We start from the raw sequence: 25,106 nt of genomic DNA, 5'->3' as shown, positions 1-25,106 counted from the left end.
GCAGGCTGGGAGGTCGACTGCGGCGGGAGTGATGCTGCGGCGGAAGCCGACGCGGCTGGAGCTGAAGTTGGACGACATCGAGGAGTTCGAAGGCGTCCGGAAGGACCTGGAGGTGCGCGCGGGGCCCGTGGGGGCGGCCGGCCTGGGCGGGCCCGGCCTAGCACGCGCCGTGCCTTGACGCGGTCCCTCCGCTCCGCAGAGCCGCAAGAAGCAGCGGGAGGAGGCGGAGGTGGCGACCGGCGAGGAGGCGGCGGGCATCGCGCTAGGCAGCGAGCACAAGAGCCGGGAGCAGATTATCAACGACCGCATCGGCTACAAGCCCCAGCCCAAGGCCGGCGTCCGCGCCGCGCATTTCGGCACCTTCGAGTTCTGACGGGGCCGCGGCGCTGTGCCGCCCCGGGCGGTCCGCCCTCCCCCGTCCTCCTTACCACCCATGAGAGCCCTGCAGCGGCTGTGCTGTTTTAAATAAATGCGTTCTTTTTTAGAAGCCAGCACAGGAAGTTTTTTCCCAGATGCTGCTCCGCCTGGTAAGGCTGTGGAAGGAGCCGCCCGCGTCTCGTCCGAGCTGTATATCCGAGGAGCGCAGTGCAGCCGCTTCCCAGCTGTCACAGCGCTGAGAAGGGACAGGAGAGCAGCAGCGCCCCACAGCTGCTGGCTGAGCTGACAGCACAATCCTGCTGTTGTGGTGCACCACATTTCTGGTCAGGGTGGGGAAATGCGAAACTTCAAACTCTTCAAAGTGTTCCTTAAACTGGAACGTCGCGATCGGGACTAAAGCAGAGCTTAACGCTGCACTGAATGATCAGGGACTGCTCTGCTGTTCAGCATTTCTAGCATGCCTCGAGTCTGACAGGGAAACATTTTAGGAGGAACAAAGGCCCTGGGTCTCCTTCGGTTGCATGGGGGAAGAAAAATCAGCCCAGTGCTTCATGTCTCACATATAGGTGAGAACGATCCATAATAACACCGTGTTACACTGTTCCGCAATTCCTTGGTGTACAGACACTAGCACTCAGCAGGTAGGCTCATGTGCACAGCTCTCTCAAGCTCACACCCTTTCACCACTCCCTCAGATCCACGCAGCAGATATGGGGAGCACTAATTCCCCTTTCCAGCTCTACTTTCCTCACGCTATGCCAAGTTTACCTGCACTGTCTCAGCTACCTCACATGCTCCCATACTAGCAGCTTCAGAGCTTCCTGCTGATGACCAGATGCTCAGGGGGTGCTGTTCCTATGATCTGCAGCCACAGGATGATGGATGCTCAGCCACTGCTGCTCACTTGCACAGTTAGTACAGGCACAGGGGAGTCATGCCAGAGAAAAGCAGCAGGAGCAGCCCACATCAGTTCTGTGGCTGCTGGGTCTTTTGTCAGCAAAGCAGACGCTTGTGGATCACTGAATGATGCTGGCCCTCACTGTAGCTGCAGTCTCTGCATTAATGATTGATTCTAAAACACACATCGATAAAATGCAATCTATTTTATTAGTTAATTATATACAGGAGATCTTCGATATGTTACTAGACAAGTTACCTTCACAAAGAGCAAGAGTAAAATCAAAAGTGACAGACCACTGTAAACAAAACTATCATCCTTTTGGATCTGTTGGGACTGGCTCCAGACCAACTGAGAAGGCACTGGGAGAAAAACAACAGAAGCCCACAGATGAACACAGCCTGGATACCCTGTGCATTTCTTCCAAGCTGGTAATCCAGAGGCACAGCGTGTCAGGACAAAACGTCAGGGTGCGCGCAGAGACAAACACGGGAATCACATTCTAAGCATGCTACATATATTGGCATACAAATAGAATTTACTTAGAGTCCTCATCTCCCTCCAAGCACCACTCAACACAAGTTTAGTGTTAACAACAGGACAGCTTTAAATACAGCCAGCATAAAGGCCAGGACTGCATCAAACGCAGTCAGTGCAAGTCATCATCAGGGTGGCCAGGTTTTGCTCTGTTTGGGGAAGCAAACAGCAGCCTGGGCCAACAGTGCAGCTGATGGCATCTGGTGGGCCTGAGGGAGGCTGGGGTGCAGGGAGGTACATGGCTTTTCTGGATTGTCAACAGTTACTCATCAAGAGAGAGATGATTTCAAGGGAGGATGCACGTACAATGATGCAGAAAAGCTAGCAGAATTGAACTTCTATTGTAAAAGCCACAGCTATTGCATAGTCCCCAATTTATCCTTCTCTGATTGGAATAATCAGAGAATTCAAGTCTGGACACTTGAATGCAAAAGGAAAGGTGGCTAAAAAGCTTCACTGATAGCAAGATCAAGTCAAGCAGAAGTTTTATTTTAGAGAATGATATAGGAAGAGGTACATGACACACTACAGTCACACATCCCTGCAACAGCAACAGCTTGTTCAAGGAAAACCACAGACTGGTGCTGAGAACATCAGCTCTGAACTCAAACCAGAGATGAGGTCTCTACAGGACAGGTCTCTCCCTCTTTCAGAACACAGCCAACTCCAACACTGCTGTGTTTCACTCACAGGCACTAAGATGTCCTCGCAGCTCACACACTGAGATTGAAGAGTCTGTATTCCACTCTCACAGAGAAATAGGATTGCTTAGAGACTCAGGTTTTTCCTTTGTGACAGATGCAGAAAAAAGAGCATCCTATGGTCTACCTATGTCCTTCTGTGGCCTGCTCTAAACGTAACTCCCTCCAGAGATCTGGAAGAGCTTTTCCTATTTGTCAGGAGGTGTCCAGAACTTTTCTGTGAAAGCTTCTTTCACTCGGATGCAAATTTGCTACAGAAAGAAACTATAAAGCTGAGCTTGCTTTTAATTCTTCTCCTTTGTTCAGTATTTGCACTGCCCAAAGAAAACAAGGCAGATAATTAAATGCCTGGGGCCACCCACAGGAAGGCTAACTTGAGGCGGTGCAATTCAAGAGCTGAGCAGGATGCCCAGCAGCAGCAGCCACAGATTTCCTGCTGCCTTGCAAAGAAATTAGGCTCCATTGGTGGCAGCAGGAGCAGCACAGACAGAAGGCTGGGCCTGGCTGCATAAGGCACACAGGCTAAAGGAGCCTAAACCCCTCTTCACAAAGGTCAGCTTTCCTTACTCTGCTGCTGGTAACAGTGTGACTAGTAGCACCTTCAGAGAAAAGAACTGCTACTGCATGTGCCCAGACACTTAAAAGGATTTCCTGTTCTCACATGGCACATCCTAGTTATCAGTCCAAGTGGTGCCTGTTTTACCTTAGCCATCTAAAAAATACCAGTATCCCCCTTTTCTGCCATTTACAGGCAGAAATTGGGCATCCTGGGCAGAAGAGTCTTCTGCTTTGCACTGTACTCTAACTTTCTGCAACACGAGCAGTTTAACAACTAAGTGCTAAAACAAAACTGCTCCCAAAGCAATTTCTGGGCCTCACCCATCCAGAAAGTTACCCTGGTTTGCCTGTGAAATGTGTAAAGCTCATAGCCTGAACGGAAAGTTCTTGACTGTGCTACTACAGGTGCCCACCATTGGTACTGTCACCTCTTGCACCTCCAAGCTAACAAAGTCACAGCATGATTACTAAGGAGTCATTTACTTTTGACATTAATTTTTTTTTAAATCAGCCCAAGCAACTCCAAATTAACTGAATTAACAAAGGACTGCTGTAGCCCCAATGTTTCTTTCTTCTCTTCCTCAAATTTCTCTCTTACAGGAACACAGTTATTTTATTTCACTCATTTTACTCAAGAAACACCCTGTTATGACATTTTAGCTTTTAGTGTAATTAAATTAATATTTATCTCTTGCTTCATTTACAGAATTAGTATTAGTAAGCTAGAAGTCTAGCTCTAGACACATTCAGGTGCAACCGAACCTGAAGTTAATACAGGTTCATTGGTCTATTTAAAATCTTCTTGCCCTGTAAATATGCAATTTTTGTCCTGCACCTACCCCATACAATGCAACAATTCGGATGTGAAAGCAGCCAAACTGAAATGTTAGCACTTGAAGCCGAGTAAAACCACTGAGTAAAATGCATCTGAAATCTAGCAACATTCATACTGTGGTGGGCTTGGAGGACAGACTCATCTCGACCCTCCAGAGCACAAGGCTCACATACTTCTGTCCAAGTTCTCACTCACTGGAACAGACCTGAGTGTGTCTGATGAGCAGCACGTCTTCCTCTGCAAACCTCTGTGTTAGAAGGTGTCATTGGCCCCAAAAGCCACAATGGCAGGGAAATCTCCACTGGCACCGTGTACATATTAAAAAAACAAAATAGCCATTTGCACACATTGGCTCCATTGGTGATGCTCATTTTTAACTACTGTTCATAAAATCCTCACAGACAAGCATTTACAATTTAGGAATAAAATGTTTCTTTAAAAAAAAAAAAAAGAAAAAAAAAAAAGAATAAACTCTACATTTCTGTCATGGCATAATCTGAGACTAAAGCAAATTCTAGCCAAGGACAGCTAATGTGGGACTCCTGAGCTGCCCACTTGCAGCATGGGGGTCTTGCATATCCCACTTTCTCACATCCCTGCACCCCAGCTAGGAACCTGTGGTGAACTCCAGCAGACGTTTGTTATGTCTTTTCTTTCAGCTTAGGATGATCCAGTCTTCATGATGGCTGCATTTTAAGAGAGCAGTGGGATGGAGGGGCTTCTGGGCAGTTCCAGTATTAATGACAGTGCTCAGTGATATCCACAACAACTGCCTTTTTCCAACTGAAGAAGAAGTAACCCATCCCTGCCCCTGCTGCCACGGCTATGCAGAGGTATCCGTTGTATGTCATGAAGATCAGCATAAGAAAGTAACTGACCACGACTTGAATGATGTGCAGTACAGTCTGTAGGAGGTGAGGGAAGCTCAGCATCTGCTGCCTGAGAACACAAAACCCAAAGAACAGTGAGCATCCATCCATGAGACACAGAATGCAAATTCCTTATGAGAAAACTTAGCTCTTGGGCTAATGAGATGCCAAGGTGGGTGTGAAATGGCAGAGAAGATAAAGCAGTCTGGACAAGTTGCTACATGCATTTGTCACTTGTAACTGTGTTTTTCTCCACAAAGCTTATCAACAGTAAGGGAAATTCAGCATTCACTGTGATGACAAAACTTTTAGCTGAGAAACAAAACTTCTAAAGTTTATCTTTCCCTTCATAAATAAGCAGAGTGGTTTTTTTTTTTTTTTTTTTTTTCCTGAGTAGATGCTGTCAACAGGAGAATTGTAAGTATTTTCTGCCCGTCACTAGTGATAACACCCAAATTCTGTTCCTGGGAGCTCCCCAAAATGTATTCTTTAAAAGCTCATCTGGCTCCTTGCCGCTTTCCCTGTTTTGTCCTCCATCCTGGGCAGCCAAGCAGTTCAAGCAACATCCAAGCCTGAATGTAATTTACTTTGCAGAGAGCATAAAGTTTGTTCTGTCTCAGTTTTTGCCCTTCTCAGGTGCTGAAGAGATTTGTCTTAGGAGGAAGCTAGATTCTTACCCAACAGTTTTGTGTGTCTCCATCAGGATGGTGCCATTGGGACCTGGCACTGGCATGGAGTTGTAGCGAATGCTGACCTGGGATTTGCGGAGCAGACACTCCCGGGCAATCTTAAGGCCTTCATAGAACATGGCTAGGAAGAAGACGGCCACAAAAGCACCGGCCATTTCTGACAAAAGAGGAAGTGTTATTCTATCTGTGCAACAGAAGAGGTTTGCTTCGGAACACGTCAGAAAAGACACCATGTGATTCAACAACCATGCCACACTGCAGTTCACAGCTGGGCACCAGGCATACACATGCAGATGGGAAAAGTGAGTTTAACCCACACACTAACTGGAATTTCACCCATTAATTGGAACTAGAACCACTTCAGCTAGGAAGACAAGTCAAACTCTGGAACTACATAAAATACCTTCCTTTTTTTCCCCCAACCCGTACCATTTAAAACAGATTTGTTGCAGCATGTGTGGATATTTTTCACATAACAAGGTAATTCCAGCAACATTCAAATGTAATTGCAATTATTTTATTTGGAACAGACAAAGCAGTGTCACTAACCTCCAGGAGTATTGATTGTAAGACCAGAAAACAGCAAGGGCACATTCTCGTAGCTGAAGTGGAAAGTCATCGCCTGCCCAAGACACAGAGAACATACAGATGAGCCTGAATAGCTCATGCTGAGATGGAGCTCACAAAAATACAGCAAAGGTTATTGCTGCTATGACAAGAATTTAAATCATTTCAGCTGGTCTCAAGACCGACTTGAAGAACAGACACAGCACAGAAATGGCTGAAGACACTGCAGTTTCCAGTTCTAGTGGGAAGCTCTTCTACGTAGTGCCCTGGACAGTACGCATGTTCCTCCAAGGTACCTGCTATAGAAAAGACCCTTCTCTTTGCTTTTTAAGCTCATTTTCTCCTCAGCACAGCAGTATTCAGGAGTTGGGAATGTCATTGTGGAGCTCAACCTTGCCTTTCCACGACTTCTCACTGGCTGGAGTACAGAGCAGTTCTCCAGCAGCTTCACATAAGCTCACACAGATAAGGGCTTGGACAGCTCACTGCTGGCCCGTTCCTGCACTGTGCCAGCAGACTATCATCTCTCCATGGAACCCCTCAACACCCTATGGGAGAAGGAGAGGCCTAAATAAAGGGACAATAATTAGTAAAAAACATAAAAAGCGGGATCAGAGCCTCCCCCGGGTGAAAATAAGAATTCCTGAACCCAGCCAGAGAATACTGTGAGAAGGGGGGATGCAATCCCAGGTCAGCCACAGTCCATATAATCTTCCCATCTGGGTAAATACACTGCAGCTCAGCACGTCTTGAGGACAACAGACATTCATCACCCCAGTGCAGAAGTGACTATAAAACAACCATTTCTTTAATCACTTAAATATTTTTCATGAAAAGAAAAAAGCTCACAAAAAAGTGCGACAGCCCAGGTGCACAAACACCGCAGCTGAAGCGCAGCTTGTGACTTGGTGCCAGTGAGGAATGGAAATATGCAAACAGTAATGTGTCCATTCGATGATTTAGGATGCTGCACCTATTTACTTCCTTCCCTCTCCATTTTATGAGCAATGTCAACTCAAAATCTTATGTGCTTAATCAGACTTTTCAGTTGCAGTCAGGGTCCAGCAATTATCCATTGAAGATACACACCTAACACTTGTAAAGAACTGCTCAGAAGTTAACAGACTGAAGAATGCCAGTACGTAGCTGTAAGACTGCGTGGTGAGCTTCTTGAGGAGCTCTTGAGACTCTTCCAGAGGAGCCACCAGTGATGATGCAAGTTCCTCCAGCACTACTGGACTCTGCACAGGATCATGCTCACAAAGAGGAAGGATGCTCTAATCCTTTCCTCTCTTCCTATGATATGCTTGCAATAGAAGAAGCAACAGTGCTTCTCTTTGGGACATACGACTGGCAAGCAAACTTCAAATGAAGGTTTACAAAGTATATTTTGGAGCATGTTCTCTTTTTAAGTTGAAATGCACACTCTCTCCCCTCCCTTTGGAGCTTAAGCCATGTTTTAATAATCTCAGACTCACTCCAAAGATATTTTAAAAAGGGAGATAGTTGAAAAAGTACCTAGAACTTTTTCATTGGCACAGATCCTACAGTCACCTCCATGGGAACTCCAGCATCTCTGCAAAGCTTTAGTAATGCCAGCATGCACAAGTCTGAACTTGCTTAAATCAAAGTCAGCTAGAGCAGCAGGACTCAGGACCGACACACCCTTAATGCCAATGTGGCAGAGAGCCCTGAAGCTCCACAAGCCCAGCAGGTGCTACAGTTCAGGAGAAAAAGGGCAGGGAGTTTTTTTGCCTGCAGGTCAACACAATCCATTACAACAATGTGCATTCCTCTCAGTGCTGGTTAAGGCTTTTACTAATAGGCCAGGCAAACTCCGTCCATCTCCTTTTCTTGCAGGAAAATGTTTGCTTTGTTCTGCTGTTAGTTTGCTAGAGAGCAGATCCCAGACTGGTTGCTAGAAAGGTTTTCGCTGAAGAGCGTTTTGTCATAGGATCCCAGTTCTGAAATACATTTCATGTTGCACAGCACTTCCTACCACTCCTTCACCATCAAAGAACCACAACAGGGCTTGTGTTTAACTGGATTGATTCATGCTTTTCACAGCTAAGTTAAATTTCCAATTCTGAATAGCAAGACAAGTTACCCTGAACCACAAACAAGTAAAAGCTTGAGGTTAATGCTGACTAACCACTTACCATCATCATCATCCCAGATCCATGACCACCTCCCGGAGACGCTGTGGAATGGTGATGTTCAGGATGTGTGGTCGGCAATGTGGAGCTGTTCATCATGTGGTGAGACATCTTTATTGCAGAGGCATTCAAAAAGGCACGTCGAAAAATGGGACCCTGAAAAACAAAGGGGAAAAATCTAATAGGAAGCAACACTTGTCTAAGCAGAGTATGGTTTCTTTGCTGCTATGGAAAGAGAAAATACTCTAAGCCATCAAGATATTGCCTAAGAACTACTGCCTAGGAATAAATTTCTGGAGCACCCCCTTGGTCCTGGACTCCAACTAGAGAACATACAGCAAAGCAAGCAGAACAATATAAAGGAGGTGTGTCCCTTGCAGCTTTACAGCACTGTGCTGCTGCACCATCCTAAACATTCTTGCCAGAAAAACAGCCTAATGTGATTGAGGTAGCACAAGGGGACAAGTGCTCAGCACAAAGGAACATTTCTTATCTGTCAGAAGAAAAAAACCCTGTCTCTTCTCAATTGCAGTCGTGCAAATGGCAAAAAATATCTCAAGCACCATTTTAAATTGCATATACTAAAGGATCAGGTTACAGTATTTCTCTTAATTGACAGTTATGCCTTTTATTGGGAACATGTTTAACAAAGAAATTATGTTAGGTGGTACAAGACCTACAGCCAGGCAAAGGTCTGCAACAGCCAGAGGCAATCCAATTGCATTTCCATAAGCTTTACTTTGTCACATCTCCCCTCTAATCACATTACACACAATGAGAGAAACACTCAGAAGGCTGACAGTCTAAATCCCTTATCAGGTTACTGCAAATCAGGTACATCTGGACATACTACATCAAAAATAAAAGCACGCCAAGAGGTGCCCATGGCTTCTCAGTCTGCACCCCAGCACAACCTGGGATGGATAACCTGTAATGATTCTTGGTGTGAAGTGAAAGTTCTTCAGGTAGAAACAGCAACAGGAAAAACAATGTGGGAATACCAGTCAGTCCTGAAACAGCACATTCATCATAGTGACAGAAAGTGCAGGTCAGACATCACTGAAGGTAAGTACTGACACTGCTGTGACCCTGTCTGGAACTCCATGTGCCCTCCCAGCACAGATCACAGGTAAAATCAAATGAAATCATAAAGTACAGATACATTGTCCGATTAAGTTGTTATTAAACAAAATCAAAAACAAAAAAAAAAAAAAAAAAGAGGAGAGAGATAAGATGGACTCTAGTCCTTCTAGAGAAATGATCTCTGCAGAGAAAAGAGCATCGTAACTAAAAGACACTGGGTGTTTGAACAGATAGGTTCAGACTGAGAATACAAAGTGAAACTCTAGAAAAGGTTTCCAAACTGAAAGCAGTGTTAGCAAACGAAAAACCCAAACAGCAAGGAGCTGCCAGTGGAACTGGTTCAGTCTGTGACAGTGACCTTACAACAGATCTGTGTAGGAATCGCTGGGGACTCAGGACTGTTGACGTGTCCCTGCAGAGCAGAAGGGACAGGAGGTGGCCTCCGAAGGCTTTGGAGTTAAAGAGCCATGAGAGAAGCTGAAGATTTGAGGAGAACAAGGAAGCTATGTTAACAGTGCAGGAAGCAAGAGAAAGAACTAACACTCCTTGCAAACGCTAGCATTGATGAATGGAATTAGGCATCTGTTTGCATTCAAGTCAGCTAGTATTAGCTGTATCCACAATAGGTGGCTCAGGTATTTTCTGCATCTCTGTGCAGATAAAGTTTGCAGCATATCTCTTACTGCATCAGGCTCCTTCACAACAACTTGCTTGGAAAGTTACCTCATAGTCTATTGGTCCTGCCTAAAAGCAGAACGTATTCCCTGTCCGTACTTCTGCTAACATCTTGTACCTATTATCATCTCTAATCTCTACTTAGACATTGAGACCAGAAAAACAGCCCAGAAAAATGTTCAGGAGGAGGAAAAAAAAAGAAAAAAATAGACTAATGCAATAAACAGCTCACCTGACACAGATAAGCATTACCAAAGGACACCAGAGCAAATAGCACAAGTTTCACATAGCAAAGCTTTTAAGATCCCATTTTTTTTCTGAGACCAAATGCTCAAGAGCTAGAACTGAAGTTCCAAAATACAAACAGCTGGAAAAAGAATCATCTGCCAAGATACACAGGCTTCAAAACATCTTCTGCAGCAGAGAAGGAAGAGCAGCCAACATGGTTTAAACTGTGAGATCAAAGATAAGTCCCATGAGAGGAATGAAGTAAACCAAGAACTTCCACTCTCCTCTGGCCCAAATCTCTCTTCCCTCTTCTTTCAGTTGACTGACCCACAGCTTCTGCTTTGGCTGTTACACGCTCTCACTGATGACTACAGTCCAGTTTTATTATTCATTCATTTCAGAATGTTACGCTTCTTTCCAACTCCACAGGTTCCACAGAAGCTATTTCTTACCAGGCTAAAAACTCCCTTTGTGGTTGGTTTCTGTCCAGTTTTTCCTAATTTACCGTCACTGGTCTTCAGAAAAGGAAAAACAACATGTGCCTTCTCTAAATATTTACAGAATACTAGCCTTACCAACAAGGGCAGCATTCACATGTGGCTGGGCAGGGTCCTGTACAGCTTAGAAAGGCCATGCTTGATGCTCACCAGCATAGCAACTTTCCACACTGGGGCTCTGACACCAAATCCATCTCCAAGCTGCAGTTACCTACCACTGAAAGACACGTTGTGAGATACTGAAAAGCATGGGAATTAAGTAATGTAAGAGAACATAACCTACACCGAGACACTGCAGCCATTTTTTTCTGCTACCTGTTCTGATAACACGTGGACAAAAACTATGTTTAAAACTAAATCACGTCCAGTGGAGTAACCCAGTGAGTTATAGTCTGGCAGGTCTGTAACTGTATCTTGGGGTAAAAAAACAGTATCTGGGACAGCAGGAAGAACAGATTAAAGGCAAATATTTCAAGTTACAAAGCTCTGGTTTGCTTTAGCAGAGAGGAGCTGACTGACACAGAGCTGTGCTGGCCATGAAACAAAGTCACCATTTTTTACCAAGTCGACTCCAGAACTGGGAAGAAAAAAAAAACCCACAAACATGCAAGTTTCTATTGCAGCAAATTCTCTAAATAGGTTTAAGTCTTGTGCAAACTCAACATTTCAGCATTAGGTATTTTTGTCTGAATAGATGACTTGATCTCTCGACTGCTGCCTGTTTCATGTTTGCACAGAAGGAAGGAGGCACTGGGGCGGGCTCCTGAGCACCCTGGCCAGGGGACCTGGATCAGACAGAGGCTGCACCAGGCTCCAGCATTTCTCAGTGTTTGCACACCTGAAGGGTGCAGACCATATGGTACACCTGCCTCAGTGCTGCACTGTAACCAGGGACACTCACACACAAAGATTACTTTTCACTTTGCAGTAATCTACTGCATAAGAGAACAAACAGGGTGGGACAGGGCAAAAGAATGAGGAAATTCTTCACGGGATTTCTTTCCCTCTGGGCACTGTTGTCTCAGACCAGAGAAGCCACAGCCTGCATTTTGCGACCCCTCCAGTTCTCAGGGAAAACAGCCAAACCCAGAGCTCTGTGCAGGACTTGTGCTGCTTTGAGCTGGTAGACACTCAGTAGAGTAGGTAGAATCTCAGCACATAGGCTGAGATTCGTACCCCCAACTGCAATGCCACCTTCACAGCTCAGCAAACCAGGATGATTTAGGAGAATCCTGCAGACAGGAGCAGGATCTAGCAATAACAAACTATCAGCTCAGGTTCAGCATCAGAACCAACTTTCACCCATTGCAAACATTTCTCCAGTTTCATGCGCACAGGGAAGCCACGGTAGCAGCTTCAGGAAATGCAGAAATGAAGGAAAGATAGGGATCTTGTGCCAGTACACAACAGAAACAGGGTAAAGGAGCTGGACCTGATGAGATGCCAAACATAAAGCCGCCTTCTGAAGCAGGTCTCAGCCATAAGACAACTGCCATTATATACTCTCTATGATAGGTTCCCAACCTACTGTGGCTTTGCTCTGGAGTTAATCCAGAATTCTGCCAAATTTTAGTATAATCATCAAGTCATATTTTTCCATGGTAAACTGCCTTCCAGCTACCCAAAGGTGATGCAGCTTTTAATAAGAAACACAAGACATGCAGAAACAGGACAGACCGTGGGAAGGGTCTGCCAAACTCCCAGAAAGCTTTACAAGCCAGCTCAGCCTGAAACTCAATACACAGAGCTTCCTTAGAGTAAGATTCAAAAGGAACGAAGCCACTTTCCAAAGCAGAATTCTAATAGGATTAACGACGGAGCCCTAGATGAATACACAGATGAATTTTGCTCATTACAGCAGCAAACTCTTCCCTTCAAAGCAGTGCCCTATCCTTCCCACGCCAGTTCTGAAAAAGGAAGAAATAAAACTAATTCCACTGGCTTTGCCCAAGAGGACTTGAATCTCCAAATAACACCTCTTCAGCTTCCCTCACACCAGTGAGTCATTCAGCAGAGTGCTGGCTGCAGGGGCTCCCTGCAGCAGCAGCACACAGGACAGCCCTGCCGATCAGCTGGCTCTGCGTAGAAGCCTCCGGATTCCTGCTGCTCCTCTGCTGGAGTGATTCTTACCTAACGTATCTCCAACAGTGTTTCCGATAGTGAGAACTGGGCCAGGGGGTCCTTCTCTCCTTCTGAACAAGAAGTGAAAAATATCTGGTAAGCTATACTGACAATTAAAATGAAAACACTCTAGAGAAATCCAAGAGAAGAATACTAAAAGCAGCAAGTTGGAAAGGCAAAGATCTCTTGCTTGCACATCACGTAGTGTCCACTCCTGCACGACACAAAGGAATGCTACATATGAAAGACGTAAGTAATGGAAAAAGCAGCCCAAAGTTATCAGTGCTCTACTCACAGCAGTCCGGCTGGCAGACTAGTTGAGTTACCCTAGCTCTGAGCTCACAGCCTCAAGCCCAATTTTTTCTTTCCCCCCAATGCAGTAAGCAGAGGTGGGAGGGGAAGCAGAGCATCTGCAGACGCTACAGCACCGCTCCCTGGCTCTGCCCGTGGCCTTCACTGAATGGCCCAAGCTTGTCGTAAGACCTAAGCACTGCTTGCAGTCAGTTCCATTTCCTGGCAACCTGGACAACTTTAACCACTTCCTTTCCTAATTTGTGGACCTACTGCTCCTCCTTCAGGATCTCAGGCTTCACTTCAGAGCTGCTCAGAGGCACACCTAAGGAACACACAAATTCAACCTGTTGGTACTACAAGGGAATCCAGCAAAACCAGCCAGAGCTCTCCTGTGCCAAGCTTTAAAGATTGCTCTTTAGAATACACTGTGCCTTACAGACACAGAGGCAGAGGGCACGTTCCCCCTGTAAGCTTCAGAAGATCTAAAAGGAAGAAGACTCTGAAGGATGTCTGACTTGAGTGCAGGATATGGTGGGCAAACATCACCAGCAGCACGCTGTGTTCATCCTCAAAAGAAGAATGTGAAGCACAGCGGGGTTGCAGGCAGTGAGGATGTTACCAGGAGATGCAGTCAAATGAGTAGCACGTGGGGACCGGCTCTTGTCAGCTATTACACACAACACAAGTGGCATAACGGGAGAAAGCCATATGCAAGAATTAATCCTCTCATCACCTCCATCAAAGGCCCCAGGGTGGAACTACTGCTGCCCAGCCACGGATGCTGACGGTGCAAAATAGACCACACAGCATCTCAGAATCACTATCATTTCTAAATCATGCATAAGACTGACTTTTTGTCCAGGCTAAGAGATGTCCTTTTCTTAAGAGCACACCAACAAACTCTGACCTGAGGGTGAACAAAGCCTATGCTGCCCACGCTAGGAGGTCTGAGGGTGAGAGATAAGCTGAGGCTCTTTGCAGAAGGCCAGATCCCAGGGCTGGGGGCAATACTCTGCAAGTACGGGCAACTTTCTCAGTGCTTGGGGAGCTTTAGGGGTGCCCATGGGTCTTGACAAAGATCCCAAAAGAGCCATGCCAAGTGGAGTCATTTCGCTGTTTCTGTTTTCTCACACTTCATTTGAGCTGCACAGCCCAGCCCTTCAGGGCTCCTGGCTGCCACTGTTTCTTTGGATTTTACTTCCCAACTCCTTATGTTTTTCTCGCCACAAGCTGCACTTGTACCAATGTATATTTGTCCTTCCTGTTTTAAGGATGGTTTTTTCCCAAGAAACAGACTACACCCTCCTCAAGAAATTATCACTTCACACTCCTGCATGTAGCAAAAACTGGCAGTCCAACTTCAGAGCACAGATTCCATCTGAGATGCTGCCTCACACAGGAGTTGCACAACGTTTGGTAGCTCACAGCAGTTACATCCATTAGTCAACTTTTAATGAAGACTAACATTTAATGTTAGTCTAACATCTAACATCTAACATCTAACATCTAGTCTAACATCTAACATCTAACTTTTAATGAAGACTAGCTAACAAAAATATCAGTGTGAGTCCTTTGTACTGAACCAAAGCAAGACTCAGATACACAACGAAGGTTAAAATGGACTGCATTCACCCAGCATGATCCCTGACACTGGAGGAGGGGACAGAGCTCTTCCTCCTAACACAGCTACAGCCATGTCCCTCGCAGGGAGTTTATTTTCATAGCAAACTTGTCTGGGCACCTTCTGTTAGAGACTGCTTGATCTGCTTAGGAGGTCATTCCTAATCTTCCAGCTTATGTAGCCTCCCCAGGGAATCTCTGCATCTTTGAACACGAAAAAGAAAAAAAAAATCTCAGGACGGACTGTTCTTTACAGGACAATGCACTGAACTTTGTGAAGCAGAATATCATGCCAGCCCATGTCATTACTAACGGGCCCAATGAAGTGGAAGGCTGCAGAAACAACTCTGCATAGCAAAATTGCAGCTATAAAACCAACAATAGTGGAGGAAAAGCTGCTAAATGCTGGCAAGAGATCTTACAGATGGAGAAAATAATGTTGAGCTGGGGAGGCTGAATAACAGAGGGACTCCTCTCCAGACAAACCTTTTGCCCAGCTACGCTGAAACGACAAGAGATGGAAAAGCTATAAACGATGGATGCTCATAAGGAGTGTGGCAAAACTGGAAAGTCTAACATTCTCCTAGCTGCAACCTCACTTCCATAAGAAAAGCCTGACATTTACTGCCCAGGCTCAAGCACCTGTAATGTACAGAAACTTCACGTCAGCACCCAAACGTGGTCCTCACAAAGGGTCCCAAACCACATTTCCTTTGCTGGTGTTGGCCACCTCTCAACCCTCACCAATAGGGCAGTTAAGATTACTTAAATTCAGATTACTTAAATTAAATCCCCATTACACCATGGGGATTCACCACCTCCACCTGCTTCCCAAGCTGCCTTTCCCTCTGCAGGACCTAAGGGAACAACACAGTCTCTCCAGCACACTGTGCTGGAAGTGAAAATGTTTTTGAAGTTGTGCCACTGGCTTCTGGGCACACAATACAGCAGTGAGTACATCTGACTTGACTACTGTCATGCCGCTGCAAGCAGAGCCCAGTTCTGGCACTACAAATACAAAAGCAAAGGATGTGCCACTAGAAGAGCCACTGGAATTGGATTTGGCAGCTCCTGTGAACACCACAGGATATACAGGCTTGCAAAATACACCTCAGTACTTGCCTTGTCCACAGGTGCTGGTTTTGCAGATGCTGCTGAGCGCACATCTGCCACAAAAGGTTGGCCTGAGGGAGTTATTTTTGGGTGATGGACAGATACTGAAAGCTGTCAGGGGCTGATGATGGCTGATGACACATGCATGCATGGTTCTTATTCACACAAAGGACAGCCATGAAGGATATACTGAACATGTTTTGGAGAAATAGGTGTTAGAAACATGTACTGAACAGAGTGTTCTAATACACCAGCTATAACCTCCCTGAGGTTATATTACCTGTTTTATCATATTATCTCCCTGATAAAACACAAATACTTTTAACCTGAGGGATTAACCTAGAGTCCCACTGGGACTTTTTTAAGGAACTGAGCACATTCCAACCGTGGCCTGCTTTGACAATTACAAGCTAAGCAAATCAAACGTGCAGCTCAGGAAACAAACATAGCTCTCCTGGCCCACAGCCACCCACCTGCTGATCAGAAGCAGACCAGAACAGACATGTCAGCCACACACTGTTGTTTCACTGCTAATGTACGCCAACAAATGCCTCAGTATTCAGAGAAGGTGAGATGCTACATCAGTGGAGAGTGTATCTGAACAGTGACAAAGGTGCTACTAATTAAAAGGCAAGCAGGATCTCTTCAACACTCTGACATCCATCTGCCCATCTCTGAGCACAGCAAAACCTTCCCCTTTGCTCACATTCCTGTTGCAGCTTAGATAGAGGAGCACTCAACTCCAGTGAGCTCCTCTCACTAGTCAAGGAGACCCACATGCCAACCAGGTGCCAAAGCTTGCTCTGAAACTCTGCAGTACGCTGAGGATTTCTGCACTCACCACAAACAGCTTCTTCCCTTTTGTATTTGCAGTATTTCCCCCTGCTTGTTTTCATTTCTGTCTTTCTTCCATCACTGACCTTTCATATCACGTACTTGCTACTCTGCACTGCTGCTTCCTTTCCTTCCCATCCAGCTGGATGAGGCAGCTGTCTCCTGCTTCCTGCCACCCAAAGAGAACTGACGTTTGTTGGAAGAGCAGAATTGAGGCACCTCAGAAGACACCAGTCCTGAGAAGCACAGCTCCTAAAGTAAAGGAGATGCCATACAATAGCTCCGTCACTCATCTGGATACGCTTACAGGATTAGAAATGCTAAAAACTGACAGAGGATGCTATGATACCACTTCTTTATAAAAGGGTTCTCAGAAAAGCATGTCAGACATCAAAACTCCTTACAGTCAACAGCAGCATGAATGCAGAGCTAGTGCTAACAAGTTTCCATCAAAGGCAGTTCCAGGAGGCATCTAGAGAAGAACCTCTTCAGCACTGCATGTCTAAGGTTTCTGAAGCAATTACCCTGAGCTTGCAGTCTGGCAGGTTGCTTTATCACAGCTCCATCTCTTTTCCTGCGATCATTAAGGGCACGGAGCAGGAGTGCAGTAATTGGTCCTCAGCTCTCAGCACACCCAGTACTCAGCACCCTGGAACAGAAACCTGAGGACCTCCCCTGCCCCCAGCAACTGTGCTGTATTTAAGCAGAGATAAGGCAGGATGGCTCCAATCCCAATGGTCCAACAGGACTTGCTGGGATGCCAGAACAGCCCAGCACAATCTTACTGTGTACAATGTTCCGTCAGGACTCCTTTGCTAATAATTTCATAGTGCTTCTTTGTCAGCTGAAGAGAGCAACGTAGCCTCCTTGCTCTCAGCGGAAAGAAACGAGGCAGTAACTGGGAAGAGGTGGAAAGGATAGAAAAGTTCTTTGTGACCTGCATTTTCCAAGATTACGTAACTTCGTGAATAAATAGATATTTCCTTATGCTCGGCAGTGATGTTACACAACTGAGTGCAGGAGTGGTGACCACTGAGATGGAACACATCCTGCTCCTTCTCCCGTGCTGAGGAACTGAAGCACTGCAGAGCCCTGAGCCTTGCAATACACTCCAAAAACTTTTTAATCTTAAAAAAAAAACAACATCTGTATTTGAAAGTTTATCCTAAAGGAGATATTGGGCAACTTCTGCTTCCTCAGAAAATCTCCATCTCTGAAGAAGCTCATATTCAACTCCTCCTCCTATTTTATATGTCCTCATCAAGCACAGATTCTTCTACCTACAACAGACTTTTTACATATATACATAATGAAGGCAAAATTTCAGTCTGAAAAAGACAACCAACAAATCAAAAGCACTTTTGTGTATGACTTTCTCCACCGTGCTCACGAATTCAGCAAACACATTCCTGCAGGTTCAAGCCACCTGCAGTACTGATAGGACAGCTTGCCTCATACAGAAAAGGTGTCCTTGCTGAGAGGGTAGGGAGTAATATTTTTGTTTGTGACCATTCAGTGGCCACAGGCAGAGGCAATCCATCTACATGGAACAATAGACAAGATACTTCCAAGACGATATCTGATAAACCACTGCTGTGTAGCTTGATAAAGTGAGAAGGGCCACATCTGTATAAATACCATAAACAGCTCTGACCAGAGTTGGCTCAAAAGGCCTTCTGGCCTTAAATCCTGCAAGACTGAAAAGTAATCTTCAGAGACACAAAATGAAACTAGGAGCCAACAACACATTCTCAAGCAAACAACATTTTCTACAGTTGCAAAAATGCAGTGTGACTCAACATGCCCTAAAAGAGCTTTAGCTGGCCTTTCATACAGGCAAAAAACCACAGATGCTATCCAGTGAGATCATAAATAACTGTTTCATGGAGATGGAACTAATGCAGAGAGAGAAAAAAATAAAACAGTGACATAAAGGAGAGCCATCAACACGATTCAGAAGACTGACAGACCTTCTTCTGCTTGGCCTTACTGTTCCTAATGTTGTATCTGGAGAATTTGTAGTTAGGTAACAGAACTGCTGAGGTCTAGGAGACCTCCTGAGATCACCCAGTCTAACTTCACTGATCGAGCAGGCTCAGCAAGAGCAGGTTGCCTGGTCAGCACCTTACTGCCAACTAAGCACAACAGCTACATGTAGTTTGATGTCCTGTACGTGTGAAGGACCTGTCTGTTCTTGTAGAGATGATGTGGAGCTGCTGTGTACTCTGGAGAGCAAAAGCCATCATTTATAGACCTGGATCCAGATCTGTAGCGTAACTAAAAAGCTCCCTTTGTTGAACATTTCACTCTGGGAGTCCTTTGGCAGAGAAATCTTCCCTCCAGTGAATTCAGGCAATGTCTAATGAGCTGTGGTAACAAAGACAGTTTTAATTTAATGGATCAACTAAGCCATAGACACAAATGTGCACATGTAGAAAATAAGCTTTTTTCTCCTTTGGCTGCTTTTCACCATTGTATCCTAAATTAGCCCAGGAAAAAACAACAGTCACACGAGTTCTAAACTGGCCTTCAGGTATGTTTTAGATCTGGAAAAGAAAACTACCATCCAAAAATCTCTGTTAATCCAATTTTGGAATCCATTCCACACGTATGATATGAAACATATTGATCTAAGCAATTCATACATGCTCCTCCATCTCCAGTAATGTCACACGCTCATCACAGAGCAACACCTTCATCATGCATCAGCTTCTACCACACATGAGAGCTTCCTTGAATAAAAATTCCAGGAGCACATTTCACTCGAATTTCTCCTCCCTTTCTTCTCACAGTGGCTGTTCTTTTACAAACAGGTATGGGCCCATGTGCAGACACAGCACTACAGGGCGGCCGCTCAACCATCCTCCTTCCCTGGAGCTGTCCGTTCCGGGCTGTGCCAGGCTTTGCTGCACTGTTGATGTCAGCTCATATGGGAACACACTTGGATTTCCAAGCCAGGCATGTCACGGTCACCTTTTAATTGTGGGCTTTTCACTAATGGCTTAATGGTTTGCAAAAGGGACTTTTAGAAAAACACTGTTTTCCCTACTTACAGGAGTACAGTGCATGCCTGTTCATTTAACTCTGCATCACCACCTATGCCATAAAACAAAAGAACAAAGAAACAAATTCTCTTGTGCCTCGATTGTTTGTAATACCAGTTTAAGAAGCCTAAAGCTGTTTCTGAGCAAAATGCAAGGCAGAACATAAGTCATCATCAGCAAAATCCATTCTGCAGTGTTTTGAGTTAAGTCCAGGACGTCAATCTGTGTTTCAGCAGATGGTTAAAAGCTAAAACACGTATCTCCAGAGGCACTTTTCTACTTTTGCTCTCTGATCTCAGATAACAGCAAGAGTATGGCACATGTGGCACACAGTCATGCCAATACCTGTAAGAGTTCAGAGGACAAATTCATAGCCATAGTCCATAGAACAGCCTACCTCTACGTGTTCACTTTGGAAGAGGCAAAAATACAATCCTATGTTCAGTTGTTTTCACCTCAGTAAGAGAGAAGATCTCCTGCAATATCAAGAAACAGGAAACGGAATGAAGCCATTCTCTGGGAAGGAACTTGCCTCTGGAAGAGTGAAGTAGTCCTGGTCTCATGACACTCTTCTGACAAGATTACCTCTAGGGCATGGATAGCCATCAACAGATGTTTGACCCCAGCTCTGCGTGACAATAAACCATGCTGGAAAAAAGCCTTAAACACTGCCTTTTTCATCTAGCTTTCAAGCTCCTGGACTGCCAGAGAGACGCTAATCCAAAGCAGAAATGATTCAGAACTTAAAAAAAATAAAGTACTTACTATTCCAGAGACAGATTTTCCATCTACTGTCTCCAGGCGAGCAGACTTCTCCAAACAGGCTACAATGCTGAGACAGACCAAAGTTTATAAACTTTGAGATAATGCTGACAAGCAGAATGAATATCATTATCTATATCAAAGGCTAATCATTAACTACTGCTCAGATTTAACCGTGATCACTTTTACTCCTCTTTAAGCCCGTTTATTGCCCAACTTGTAACCTATTTCAAACCAGATCTACCACCTGTAATCTACTCATTGGAAAATATTTCTATTAAGCCTTTCCTACGTATTCAGAACAGGGATGAGCACTGAAGCAGCAGGGACTCTGGCTACATTCTACTATGGCTGAAACCATCCTCACAAAATATTGACAATTCCTATTGTTACAGCCAAAGATTTCATATGACTCAAAATAAATATTTACTGCTTGGCCTATGCAGCCTGCAGAAGACAGAGGCCAACTATGTCAGGACCAAAGGAAGGGCTGGGATGCTCACATAAAGCTCCATGGAACAGCTAAAGACCTTTGCAAAGATTCATGGAGATTTTAGAACTCCCTGGCCTTACTAGATTGATTCAGCATGATGCAGAGATGACTTTTAAACACACTGCACACAACACATTTCAAATTTTAATTTCTCTGTCCAAGAAATCAGTGTTTTGCTTGTTTTTGGACAGTACAACAGAGCAAGTTTCATTTCATTTCATTTCATACTGACCCCACTCTGAAGAAATGTGAAGTTTTCAGAACAGCAGGTCAATTTTCAGGGATGTGGTGGGGTGGTAAAAGATGACAATATTCAGAGAATATTCAATGACGTGTTTCAGTCAAATCCTGACTCTTCAGCTTCTCTGCAATTGATATGAAAGTAATAATGTGAAAAAGTTCCACTAAGTCTAGCAGTACTGTGCTTTGCAATGCAGATGCTTTTAATGCAGGGACATTGGCTTCAAGTAAGATCAAATTCAAGCACTGCATGAAAAGGAATCTGGTGGTACGCAGCACACATCCTACTCTCGTGATGTACTGGAGAGTTTTACTTAATTCAGCAAACACAAGACTGCCAAAAGATGTTTTTGAGCCATTGTGTATTCTAACTGTTCTGCTTATCACTAAGAAAAAGTCTTACCCTTTATTATGTGTATAGCAGGGTATTTTATAACCAAGGATGTTCATGCCCTGCACGATGAAGGTAGTACAACACTGGCTTCACAAATACAACCAACATCAGGAACTCTCTTTCCTTTAACTTGTTTAGGCTTCGATTTGTCACTTTCTGTAACATTTCTCCAGCATCCTCCAGTCTCAACTGACATCACCTTAAACACTACAACAATTCAGTACTTCCTTGTGAGATAACGCCTTATGCCAGGTTCATGGTGGTAACTTGATTTGCATAAAACTCTGCAGGCAGAGAACATGGAAAGCATGACTCAGTCTCTTGTCAAGTTCATTCAGTCAGGAGTGCAGACAAACAAGGGGACCATAAAACAGAAAAAAAACAGAACAATGCTTAAGGCGAATTTTACTTCCATAATATCCTATGGCTGGGCGTGTTCCTCAGGAGCCTGCACTGCTTCTTCCCTTATCACTTTGATGTCCAAGGGTTGGCTTACCACATTGGAAACACAAAGGGTATCTTGTTGCCCTCCCATGGAGCACTGCATGTCAGTGCTGCTGCTTTGCTTCCTGAGGGCTGGAGGAGAATGAGCCGGGATCGTCTGCCTGCTGGGCTTTCAGTCTGCTCTCCATTTGTTAGTGTTTTTCTTTCCCAAGTAAAGGACGCAAGTTTGAAAATGCAAGCAAGCTGTGACAATATGTTGTCAAATCTCTGTAGTACAAAGACTTTCAGAGCAGGAAAAGATTAGGTGAGGTATGAACTGCTTAATCAGATCCCTGGCTCTCAGCACTGCCTCTATCCAAACACAATATGCAGGAACCCAGCCAGGAGCTGCACAGCCATGCTGTGCTGTGCGCTGAGGCCAGGCACTCAGCACACACCAAGACAGCGAAAAGCTGCTCAGGTTGTCCCACACCAAGCTCATCAACAGCAGATGAGAAGCAGTCTGGGTCATAGGGACAAGTACTCCACATAAGGCTGAAGCCTTCCACCACGTGGCTCTGCCTTCCAGACAGCTGCTTCCCCGTGATCCCAGAGCAGCAAGCTAGCTGGCAGGCTGACAAGCATCAGCTTGTACTGTGAGGAAGTGCGCTGCATCACTGAGATGGCCTGAAAGTATTTTATAATCCCACAAATCCAAGTCCAGTTACATTATCTATAATCTGAAGAAAAGCCTGGAAGTGTATTTACTATACACACTCTCTCCCCCAAGAGGAGATGCCTTAAGTCTTCAAAAAAGAAAAAAAGCTAAGACTGTCAGGCCTTCTCTTACCCAAAAGATCAGCTAAAGGTATTGTTAAGGTCATTTTCCAAGCTCATAAATCTTGATCAGAGGAAAGATATTTGAATCTTTGATAACTGACAAGCATGCACAGGAAAAGAAGGCTCTGTAATGTCATGCAGTTCACCCAAGGTTCATGGGAGAGCACTTGGTGCATTCAATGCCAGCTGTAGAACAGTTACATCCTTTTTCTCCCATCTTCTCAGGCCTGATATCAGGATTTGCTGAGCATCCACTAAAGACATTAGATCTCAGACTTGCTCATTTTGGCCTGTGACCCAGAACTATCACTGCCATATTAATGTAGACAAGAGTCAGAACAAACTCTGCATGCACACGGAGCTTTTTAAACAGCTTAAAAATGTCTTTCACATCTGTGACATAAGAAAAAAAACGACTGTGGGATTTTGTAATGTTATAGGCATGCAAAGCGGAAGCGCAAGAAAAAAAATTCAACATATTTTCAATATAAGCAATCACTCTAACTAGCAGTCACAGCTGCTCAGGGGACAGCATTCTCACAGATGTGAACTGGTGGGAAGAAACCTACATCTGAGTCTGTAGGAACAGAGAGGAAAGACAAGAGAGAGATTTAATCACAGCCTGCCCCTCTAGATTGGCTTCCAGAACAGAAAAGGCAACTTCCAGAATAAAAAGAAATGAAAGGTTTTAGCAAGTTAATCTGCAGCGCAACAAAACAGAAGGTTAATTAGTTTACAGTAACTACTTTCATTATTCTTCGCATTACAGGATTCTGGCTTTTAGCCAAAGAAAAGGTTAATGAAAAAATCATTGGTCTCAAGTACCCTAGGATTTGATTGGGGACATTTAAGAAAATAAGACTGAAGCAAAAGGCAGCGGAGTAGACTACTAATGCTGGCTCTTTTAGGAGGAAAAAACAAAACAAAAAAAACTAGATTGAGTCTTTTTCTCTAAGGAAAAATCGCCAAGATTGCAAATGATTTCCTGACAGATCTCTGGAGGAGCTCACACTGGTCTGCTTCAGCTCAACTTCACAACTCTGACGCAATTTACGGCTACCTGACAGGGTGACCTTCAGACAGGCGTGGAGAAGGCAGGAATCACGGAACGGCTTAGGTTGGAAACCTGCAGACATGACACCTTCCTGCTGGGCAGCAGAGTCTTGGCAGCAAATACAGAAGTCAAAAAGGAGAGAAGAATGCATTATATTTATTTCAAAATATATCAGTTTTGTCTCCTCTCTGACCTAACACTGACTGGAAAGCAAGAGAGCTGAAAGAAAGCTCCTTAGGGCACTGACTAAAAACTGTGTGAACATGGCTGTTCTTCTCTTTCATTTATACCAGAGGACTGTTAAAGGTTAGTATTCTCAGCAGCTTCCCTTCCCGGGCATGAAGCTTTTGTTCAGAAAATGAGTGTCCCAATAATCCAAAACGTGAAGCTGTTCTGCAAGCAGAGAAAGTGAGAACGGAAAAAAACTCCCCCCAACCCCTTCCTGCCCCTGCACCACAGAACTGCTGGCAGGAACTTCACCTTAAAGCAAAAGTGACTCAAAAATCTTAACTCTTCTAGCATTATTTTATTACTTCGATTTCGACTGTTTTTTTTTTTTTTGTTGTTGTTGGTTTTTTTCCATTGTGGGAAGGAGCAGAGGAAGAAAAGGTTTAACAGATTTTAGCGCACATGACAGAAAGCTGTGGCTGCGTGTCATTTCCTAGAGCTGGATTAAACGCACCCTGACAAGCGGACAGACACGAGGGGCAAAGGCACAAACCCCCTCTCCACAGAACTGCATCTGCTGAGGGAGCTCCTGCCGCCAGCGATGCTTCTTTTCAACAGAAACGTGGGTTTGTCCCTTTGCGAGTTTCACTCCAAAACATCCACTCTGCTCTGACAAAGCGACCGGTCACCCAAACGCCATGCGGGGCTGCGCGCTCAATCCCTGCCCCCGCCTCCCTGCCCACAGCCCTCAGTGAGTCCCCTCCGCTCCGAGGCCCCGCGGTTGCGCAGGCTCCGCCAGGCGCCAGCAGCAAGACCCCGCCATCCCCTCAAGCAGCGGAGCTCTGAGGGAGGGAAGAAACGGCGCGAAACGGTCCCGCGCTGTCACTCACCTCGAGACTGCCACGAGGCTGTCCGCTAACCCCGCCCCCCGAAGTCGTCCCCCCAAGCCCCGCCCCTTGAACATGGCCGCTAGGCCCCGCCCCGGACGTGACGCTAAGCCACGCCCTCTTGACCTTGTCCCCTAATCCTCGCCCA

General features: G+C 45.1%; 2 protein-coding genes across 8 annotated transcripts; one reads left to right on the top strand and one right to left on the bottom strand.

The window, feature by feature from the left end:
• The first annotated feature begins 1 nt into the window (after position 1).
• On the top strand, positions 2-4,378 carry CDC26 (cell division cycle 26). Its single transcript, XM_048965834.1, has 2 exons — positions 2-112; positions 200-4,378. Exons 1-2 carry the CDS (start codon positions 32-34, stop codon positions 371-373), a joined length of 255 nt encoding a protein of 84 aa, XP_048821791.1. The 5' UTR covers positions 2-31; the 3' UTR covers positions 374-4,378.
• On the bottom strand, positions 1,467-25,044 carry SLC31A1 (solute carrier family 31 member 1). 7 transcript variants are annotated; one of them, XM_048965829.1, is made up of 9 exons: positions 24,962-25,020; positions 23,910-24,011; positions 21,185-21,317; positions 20,463-20,529; positions 20,095-20,173; positions 8,192-8,344; positions 6,015-6,087; positions 5,454-5,622; positions 1,467-4,846 (listed from the first exon to the last, which is right to left on the bottom strand). In XM_048965829.1, the coding sequence occupies exons 6-9, from the start codon at positions 8,297-8,299 to the stop codon at positions 4,645-4,647; spliced, it is 552 nt and encodes a 183-aa protein (XP_048821786.1). In that variant the 5' UTR covers positions 8,300-8,344; positions 20,095-20,173; positions 20,463-20,529; positions 21,185-21,317; positions 23,910-24,011; positions 24,962-25,020; the 3' UTR covers positions 1,467-4,644. The 7 variants fall into 7 exon arrangements, with proteins under 7 accessions (XP_048821786.1, XP_048821785.1, XP_048821783.1 ...); XM_048965828.1 differs by lacking the exon at positions 20,095-20,173 and adding an exon at positions 12,802-12,863; XM_048965826.1 differs by lacking the exon at positions 20,095-20,173.
• Between the last annotated feature and the right edge of the window lie 62 nt (positions 25,045-25,106).

The sequence above is a fragment of the Lagopus muta genome, chromosome 19 (assembly GCF_023343835.1).
Source record: "Lagopus muta isolate bLagMut1 chromosome 19, bLagMut1 primary, whole genome shotgun sequence".
NCBI classification, from domain to species: Eukaryota; Metazoa; Chordata; class Aves; order Galliformes; family Phasianidae; genus Lagopus; species Lagopus muta.
Note: the sequence above shows the minus strand (reverse complement) of the source record. Positions and strands in the feature narration are given on the sequence as shown.